This window comes from Centruroides vittatus, unplaced genomic scaffold, assembly GCF_030686945.1.
Source record: "Centruroides vittatus isolate TY-2023 unplaced genomic scaffold, ASM3068694v2 contig_82, whole genome shotgun sequence".
NCBI classification, from domain to species: domain Eukaryota; kingdom Metazoa; phylum Arthropoda; class Arachnida; order Scorpiones; family Buthidae; genus Centruroides; species Centruroides vittatus.
In genome coordinates this window covers 1,401,894-1,411,249 of record NW_027122533.1, presented here as the reverse complement: position 1 = coordinate 1,411,249, position 9,356 = coordinate 1,401,894, and the positions used below count along the sequence as shown (strand labels likewise).

At 34.9% G+C, this 9,356-nt stretch overlaps 1 protein-coding gene across 1 annotated transcript; it reads right to left on the bottom strand.

Annotated features, from left to right (window-relative positions):
• Positions 1-5,122: 5,122 nt before the first annotated feature.
• Positions 5,123-5,876, bottom strand: LOC136982298 (U-scoloptoxin(18)-Er1a-like). The gene is made up of 3 exons (XM_067278775.1): positions 5,627-5,876; positions 5,295-5,481; positions 5,123-5,226 (listed from the first exon to the last, which is right to left on the bottom strand). Exons 1-3 carry the CDS (start codon positions 5,738-5,740, stop codon positions 5,180-5,182), a joined length of 348 nt encoding a protein of 115 aa, XP_067134876.1. The 5' UTR covers positions 5,741-5,876; the 3' UTR covers positions 5,123-5,179.
• Positions 5,877-9,356: the final 3,480 nt, after the last annotated feature.

Sequence of the window (9,356 nt, the reverse complement as noted above, 5' to 3'; positions counted from 1 at the left end):
CATATCCAAGAACAATTGTATTTCGCTTTTTAAGTTGTATACTCTTTTTAGCATTGCACCTGTACTAAGCCAACGTACTTCGGTATTAAAAACCACGTCGCCATATTCAGTTTATAAATCTTTCAGGAATTCTTTAAATTCACGCGCGCGACTTTATAAAATTGATTAGTTTAATTATTGGTACTGTGACATTTGGCAAACTCAATCTTTTCGCACACAAATTTTCCTAGTGAATTATGCAGTGGTTAACGAATATTTCCCTTCCTGCGACCTTCTTAATGTCTTGAAATAGCCTTCCCGATACTCCTACCTCCACGCTTGACATTGCTCGTGCTCCATCTGTCCATATACCAATAATCTTTTCTAATAAAATTGAAAAATTTTCCAACACAGACTTTAGTTCATCGTACAGGTCTTTGCCGGTTGTAGTCCCTTGCATTGGAATCAGTGAACACAATTCTTCGGTAATATTAAATTTGGTGTCAATACCACATATAAATATAGCCAGTTGTGCTGTATCGCTAATATCGCAACTCTCATCAAGTGCCAAAGAACAGTATTCGAATTTTGCAATGCGTTCACGAAGCATTGTTGCTATGTTCTCGGACAAGTCTTCAATTCTCCTTGCAATGGTGAATCTTGATAAACTAATGTTTGAAATAATATTTATTTTATCAGGAAATGCTATTTCTGCAACAGCAGTCAGACATTCTTTTATCATCTCTCCATCCGCAAAGGGTTTCATTTTTTTTTTGCCCGTATTTGGCTGACAACAAAACTAGCCTTTACTGCCGTATTTAATAAAATAGCTAGATTTTTAAAAATAGCCTGTTGTTTTCCCAAGTTTTTCTCCATTTGATTAAACTTATCTATCCGGAGTTGTCCTGTTTTTATATTGTTGTTCATGTTTTGTATCGTAATGCCTTTTTATGTTATATTCTTTTAATGTCGACACAGTCTCTGAGCATATTAAGCATACAGCTTTATCTTTGACGAAAGTGAAAAAATAATCAAATTTCCACTTTTCTTGGAAATGCCTGTGCTCATCCGCAACCTTCCGTTTTTTTGTTTGCTTTTCCGACATGCTATTATGGATTAAAAATTTGAAAGTTAAAAAAATTTGTAGGAAAACTTAATTTTGAATAAAAAAAACTCTAATATTACCTTTTTGACAATAATATTGCGCTCACGCCTTTCAAGAAATACAAGAATTGCTAAAATTGCTAGTTAACAGCTTACCAGTCTGACTGATTGTGTGACAGAAGCAAACACAAACAAGCACAGACGCGGCGCGTTCGTATTGCATGTTGAAACAAGTCGTCGACAAGTGAGTAACTCGTCACAAAAAATTGTTTCGGTTTAGTATGTACTACCATTTTATTATAATTAATTTTATAACAATATATTGATGGGAGAAAGTTGATAAAATAAATTCAATTTTAGAAATGCTTGGCGGGCCGCATAAACATGTTTAACGGGCCGCAAGCGGCCCGCGGGCCGCGTGTTGCTCATCCCTGCTTTAAACGCTCTTTCTACAGAGGTTGACTAACAACGTGCGTTCAGTTTTAGTGACCAATCAAGAGAATCTCCATAATTTGGCCTCTATGTCTGAAAAGATTATGGAGATAACCAGTCCTAATTCTGGCATTTGTTTCACCAGTGGTGCAACAAATCAACTTTCGTTTGGAGAAAGCTGTGTCAGAACATCCTATTTTGATTCACGAGTTACGAGCACGTTCTCCTTCACGCTCAGATGACAGCATTCTTTCAGTCCGAATCTACCGTGTTATAATGTTTGATGGCAAGGGCGTCGCCAGGGGGAGGGGCAGAGGGGCAGTTGTCCTCCCCTAGAAATTCGAAAAAGTCATTTAAATGTTAAGTTTTAATTAAAATAATTTTCTTAGGCTTCTTGTAAGTTAAAGAAAATGTTTTATTTGAAATATTTCTTTTCCGGTACATAGTAAATGATTAAAACTTTATGAATAGTTTCTATTTTACCTACATACAATTTATATCCTCTATCAATCTACATCATCTTGCCCCCTTACCCATTGGCTGGCGTCGTCCTTGTTTGATGGTATTATTTCAAATTCAATGCCAACAAATGCTCTTCATCTTTTTCTTTTAAACGTGTCATCAAGGAAGCCTCGGAAACGACTAAGCCCCGCTCTCTATGCGACTCAGAAGAGCGGAAGAAAACATCCAATCGCTTATTTATTTTTGATCCTACTACTGGCAGCATACTTCCATACAAAATATTATCTTTTGTCAATGATTCAATGTATTTAATCGAAATACACATAGCAATAATCATGTTGCAGACAGAGTGAGAAATAAGTAAACAATAATTCAAATCAGTGAGCTCCGGACAGACATCGCTGTCTTATCTCCCACCGCTCTAGAAAAAACGTCATATTAGTAATCGTCAACTTTACCAGCTAACGGCTCCTTGATACCTACATATGGGGAGCGCCTCGTTAAACTCGATATTGGACTCTGACGAACGTTATGCTGGCCTTAGCGGACGTATAGCACCCTATTATAGGAGCAACTTTCCAAGTTACTTTGGCATTCTTGTGGATTTAAAGAATGTGCTTAAAAGATAATCTCACTCACCTATCAACCTCAGGAACTACCACCACCACCACTAATCAGCAAACTGTGCTAATGGTATCACTTCAACAGAAGTATTCCAATCTTTTAAAAGAACAACCTACATATCAACAAGTTAGTGACCATAATGTCTACCATACAATCGTCACGACAGGAGCTCTAGTCACTGCTAAACCGAGACGACTTCCTCCTAATAAGCTTGCACAGGCAAAGCTGGAATTTCAACAAATGATAGACATGAAAATATGCAGGCCCTCCAGAAGTTGCTGATCCAGCCCTCTACACCTTGTTTCCAAGAAGGACGGTTCATGGCATTCATGTAGGGTCTACCGGGCCTATACCAGACCGGTTCCTGGTACCAGACCTTCAAGATTTCAATTGCCAACTAGGAGGCAAATCAATCTTTTCTAAAATAGACCTGGTACGGGCATTTCACCACATACCCGTGGCACCAGAGGATGTTCCAAAAACGGCTTTGATCACACCCTTTGGCTTATTTAAATTTTTAAAATTGCCATTTGGACTACGCAACGCTGCCCAGGTCTTTCAAAGGTACATTCACAATATTTTACGCGAATTAGACTTTGTCTGCTCATACCTTGATGACAATGTTCCCTCTAGGCTGCACGGCCGTTCACTGCTCAAATTGTTGCCGCGCACGAGAATTTATGTGCCGCGCAGGAGAGCATGCTCACTGATTTGAATTGTTGTTTACTTATTTCTCACTCTGTCTGCAACATGATTATTGCTATGTATATTTCGATTAAATACATTGAATCATTGACAAAAGATAATATTTTGTATGGAAGTATATTTTAAAATGAATTTTAATCTCTACTTTATAATTAATTATTTTAATTTTTATAGGAAAAAATAAGATTATATATATATATATATGCTGAGAAAAATTTTTTGCTCAGAATCTGCTCAGCAATTTTTTTTTTTTTTTTTTTTTTTGCTCAGAGGAGTATATGTTCGCTCACCAACAAAAAAAGTTAAAGGGTACATTGCGTTGATGACCTTCTTGTCACATCTCAGTCAGAAGAAGAGCACATTGTTCCATTTAAGAACACTGTTCACAAGACTGCACAGGCATGTCATTAACATCAATCTGACAAAGTGTGTTTTTGGTGTGCCAGAAGTTTCCTTCCTGGACTATAACGTCTCCAAAGCAGGAATTGTTCCCTTACCCAAACGAGTTCAAACCATCCAGAACTTTACATGTGCGGATACCATAGAACAGATCTGGAAATTTCTAAGGCTGGCCAATTTTCACAGACGTTCACTTCCCAACACAGCATGCACGCGACAAACTGTCTTTGATTTATGCAAAGACACAAGAAAAAGAGAGAAACGAAAAGTGCAATGGACCCCAGATTCAATCTCAGCCTTTGAATGACTCAAAGAAAAACTTGAAGGTGCTGTCCTCTTGGTCCATCCCTCCACTGACCTTCCAATGATTCTGATGGTGGATGCTTCAGACTTTGCAATAGGAGCAGCTCCTCAGCAAAAGAATAATTCCATCCCGAAACTCTGGGTTTCTTTTCTAAGGCACTAACGAAACTACGGGCCAACTATAGCACATATGACTGTGAACTCTTAGCGGCATATTCAGCAGTGAGATATTTCTGCTACATGTTAGAAGCAGGAATTTCACAATATGTATTGATCATAAGCCCCTAATATAAACATTCCAGCAGCATTTGGATAAGACACCCCCTGGCCAACTCTGTTATTTACACTACATAGGCCAATTTACCACAGATATCAGGTACAGTACATACGAGGGAAGGATAACGTAGCAAAAGACGTCTGCTTAAAAATTGGTTCTATTTTTCTACCATCAGGAATACCCCTAGAAGATATTGCCGCTGCACAAGCTGTGGACAAAGAGCTTGCTCAACTTCAACAGTTGCAAACATGTTCGCTGAAATTTCAAAATCCGCCTCGAAAACGGAATTGAAGTGGCATGCGACATCTCAACCGGTAAATACAGGCCTTATGTACCTGAACAGTACTGCCGGCTAGTTTTTGACTCCCTACATGGTTTAGCACACCCAAGAATAAGGGGTTCAGTAGATCTAGACAGTGGATCTAGTCGCATCATTTGGCCACCAGTAAGGAAAGGTAGATTGTGAGCTAAAACCTGCATTCCTTGTCATATAATCAAAGTGAAAAGACACACTAACAGTACAGTAGGGATCTACAGCCAAGTCGATCGCCGTTTTTTTCACATCGATGTGGATATAGTAGGCCCTTGTCATCTTGCCAAGGCTTTACTTATCTAGTCACAATCATAGATCGATTTTCACGTTGTACCAGTAACGGACATCTCAGCTGAGACTATAGTTAATGCAATTCTTTTTACATGGATTTCACGCTTTGTCATACCACGCATTATGACCGGTTTCTATTTTGGACACATTCACTGAAATGTATTCGATATAGCATACAAACTACTCTACATTTAAAACTTAGGGGAGTGTACATAAATACATTAATACTGTAATACAAAAAACTAAATCACTTTATTAATCAATATGACAGAAGAACAGATGAGGTGCATTCAGTAATAACAGATGCCGTTCCCACCTTTAACATTACTACACGCATCTGAAATAGATGAACAATTATAGATTTTTATACATATTTTAACGCAAAAATCAGACAAAATTTCTTACTTATTCCCGATATACATGGGCAAAAACTCCTGTAGATCTCTCCCTTCAACACCGAATTATTACACATTTCCCCCGTCAATGATTTCGGAGCGCATTTTCTACTGTTGTCACTCTTCAAGCAACATCTACTCGAACATTCTGCACTGTTGATGCAATATTCTCCATTCGATAAACCGTGTTTATATGGCTGAAAGGAACACGAAACACATAAAATAGTAAACATCTTGCCCCTACATACCGAAATACAGAACGTAACAAAATCTATATAATATATAGAGCGTAACATGTAACACGTAACGCATAAAAGTGGGTATAGAAATACACTAACTTACGATGATGTCATCGGTGAGCGAATTGATCATACGCTGTTCCATATAACCATCCTGAGTTAACACAGCATTAACCAAGCACAGAATAACTATTAATACACAGAACGAATTCGCCATGTTTGCTGACAAAAAACTGCGAGACAGGAGAGAGCTACTACGTACAGTACCTCGTATTTATTCTCAAACGATGTCGCAGCCTAAGAAAGAGGTTATTGTATGACGTCAATCTTTAGTTTACAGGCATATTGTATAGTAATTGTTCGATAAAACGAACTTTGCTTATTATTTTTAGATGAGTCAATGTTTTGAATTTGTGTAAGTATAGTTTCCACATCCGTCATTGCAATGCGTAACACGGAATAGACGTACTTTACGTGTTATTAATATAAAATCTGTTTTGAAAGCGTTGCCTAATGTTTACTACACTACTTTGTATAAACTATATTTATTATTAATTTCTAAAGTCGAAGAAATAAACACAGGATATACATCAAATTTGCATACTGTTATTTCGCACGTATATGAGAAATTGTGAATAAAGTAAGAGGGAACGAGGAGGAAATAAATTCCCTCTACGAGTTATTCTCTGATGAAAGAGTAAATATTTTTAGTAATTAAACAAAAGAAATAACGTAAAAGGTTCTTTGGATCATTAAGAATAACGGTCCCAGAATTTTACATTTCTGGATTTCTGCAAGGACCTTAAGGCGTCGAGAAATGCAAAAAAAAAAAAAAAAAAAAAAAATTCGAGGTTTTTTCTGTTTGTATGTGTGGGACACAACTTTGTTCATCCTGTTTGAAGCCCAATAACTCCTGTATCTTTTCTCGAAAATATCTAAAATTTTGCAGGAAGGTTTGTATGTTAGGGTCATTGATGCCATTAAATTTTGGTGCTTAAAGGTCCAGGAAGTGGGGAGATATAGAAGGGTCACTTGTGGTATCTCGAGTGAGATGGGAATGAAGATTTTACTCGTTATTATCAATTACAATTTTTTAAATATAAAACTCGTCCCTACCCTCAAAATGATCCCTTTTACCATTTTATAATAATTAATAATATAAAAAGATTGCAAAATAGACTCTAATAACAGATAGCGCCACATACAATTTTAAATGTTTTCCGGAAAAGTTACGCAACTGGTTGTGGAATTTTGTATTTTATTATATTCCGTATAGAATATATTTTTATTGTATAAAGAAGTATTTGATCTAAAGTCATTTACTTTTTGTGCATTGTTTACTTTTTATGAATTTTAAATTGTAGTTTGTCGTTTTTCCTTTGTATTGTGATGTCTCGGTAATTAATTTTATTCTTAATCTTCTCTTTTATTCTATATTTTTATTTTTTATTTATTTCTTTGGTATCTTATCATTGTCACCGTGTATTATAAAATTATCCTCTATAAAATTTTATACCATTTATTGTATTTATGTCATTATCTATGTTTTTCCATTATAAATTTTCCCAGTTTCGGTATCCCACGCTTATTTCTAATACTGGTGTATAAAAATGATTCGTTACGTGAAAAAATCCAGCAATGAGATGCGTAACTTTCCCGGCTAAACTTTAAAATTGCGTATAGCGCCATCTGTTACGATATTTTATTTAAAAACTTTATATATTATTAATTATTATAAAATGGCAAAAGGTTTAATTTTGCTGGTAGAGATGAGTGTTTTAGAAAATTGTAAATGATAGTAACAAGTAAAATCGTTAGGTCCCATCCCACTCAAGATATGATTTTTGACCCCTCTCTATCTCTCACCCTCGACCTTTAACCTCCAAAATTTAATATCATCAATTCCAATACACAGGCCTCTCTGAAAAATTTCGACAAAAGACACGGTAACGTGGCGAAATGAAAACAAATTTAGGGTATCTCTCTTATTATTGAAGTATATTCTTATGTATGGATGTTAGAGTGTGTGTGGGGGCACGATTTTGTCCACCTTGTTTAAAGCTTAATAACTCCCATGTCTTGTCGAAAATTTCTGAAATTTTGCCGGAAAATTTGTTTGTAAGGGACATTCGTGCTATTAAATTTCGGTAGTTAAAGGTCTAGGGCAGTAGAAAGATATAGGGGGGGTGTCATTTGTCGTATATCGAGTGAGGTCGGACTTATAGACGATTCTATTGGTTCTTACTATTTACATTTTTGTTTTTGTTTTTTTTTTAAATAAAACCCATCTCTACCTCAGCCTTTTGTAATTTTATAATAATTAATAATAAAAAAAGTTTTTTAAATTAATTTTTCTAATAGATGGCGCTACACGCAAATTCTATGTTTGGCCGGGACAGTTACGCAACTCGTCGCTGGATTTTTTTATTTAGCCTTTCCTGGGGTGTCCTAGTTTCTTATTGGATTTCCGTTTTTTTTATATTATTTTTATACCTTTCTAATTTCTTTTGTCCTGGTTCTCCTATTTTATTTTCTTAATTTATATGTAATCATTTTAATTACCTTTTCATTCTTTTAATTTTTGTGTATTTAAACTTTATTGTTGCCTTTAATATAATACGATTGACTTTTTTGTGTGGCATTAAAGTTGTTATACAAGAGATGTAGATTTTGGCGGTGATAATGTTTTTGTTTATGTATGTTCTAAAGTATTGCCTATAATTTATATATCCCACCTTGTAGTCTGTCCTTGATGGTCTTGATGGTCTTTCCCATTCGAGTTCCTCTATTGTTTTCTTATGCATTGTTTCGTTGTTCATCCTTCTATTGTCTTTACTGCATTCAATTATTCGTAAAACAGAAAAGTGATATAGAACCCTAGCTGAGTATTGGTAACTGAATGTAAAATTATACAGTATTAAATTGTGAGTTGAAAGAAAAGGAAATAGAACAAAGACACGGTTTCGACAAATAGCAAAAAATATCAAATAATTGTTTTTATCCTTCTTAGATGGCGCAATTAACGTATCTCTAGTGAGGTGTAGGATAGGAACAACGTGACATTCTATTGTATTTATATATGTTAATAGCAGTAGCGTGCCGTGACATTTGATGATAGGGAAGCTGTGTTTCTGTAAGAAGCCGACTTTCAAGGGCAATCAATTAATTGCGCGTCAAGGCCCGTTCGTATTCGTTTGTTCGATAAGCCAGTAAAAACCGTACACTTCTTTAAATGTATTTTTAATAGATTATCTGACGTACTTAATAAATAAAAAAGTTCAATATAATTACCTCCGTTATTAGATTCAATAAATTCCCTATGCCCTCTAAATGCCAATTCTCGCTTTGAAAAAAAACATATAACATCTATTAATTTAGATATATCTATTAATCGTAATTATTTCGTTATAATTTTCAATATTTATTTTATATTGTCTACCAAAGTTAAATTCTATTCCGCTTTGATTTCCAAATTGCTTCAATTTTACGAAAGAATCGTCATTCGTCATAAATTTTATCGTCAAAATGTCGAAATTTTTTGTTGACGTATTTATATTTAATTTAGGCATTGGTCTTTCTCTTTTAATAATGTTTTCTTTTTCATTATATGGTCTTGAGCCAAAACTTTTTTCAAATAAATTTTTGAATAACTAGCCTCGATATAAGGGCTAAAATTAAAATTATCAGAAAAACTTACTTGGTAAAACAAAATGTGTGACGAATATACATACCTAGTACAAAAAATTCTTCAATTGTATGAATATACTTTTAAAGAAACTTATAATTAAATATAACTTTGTGAAGAAACGTACATAAAAATAACAAAATATTCT

Excerpts from the sequence above, each read along its gene's own strand:
- LOC136982298 (XM_067278775.1), bottom strand. The coding sequence starts at position 5,740 with ATGGCGAATTCGTTCTGTGTATTAATAGTTATTCTGTGCTTGGTTAAT. Across the intron at positions 5,482-5,626 it reads CGCTCACCGATGACATCATC|CCATATAAACACGGTTTATC; the intron begins GTAAGTTAGTGT and ends TGTTCCTTTCAG. Across the intron at positions 5,227-5,294 it reads CCCATGTATATCGGGAATAA|ATGCGTGTAGTAATGTTAAA; the intron begins GTAAGAAATTTT and ends CATCTATTTCAG.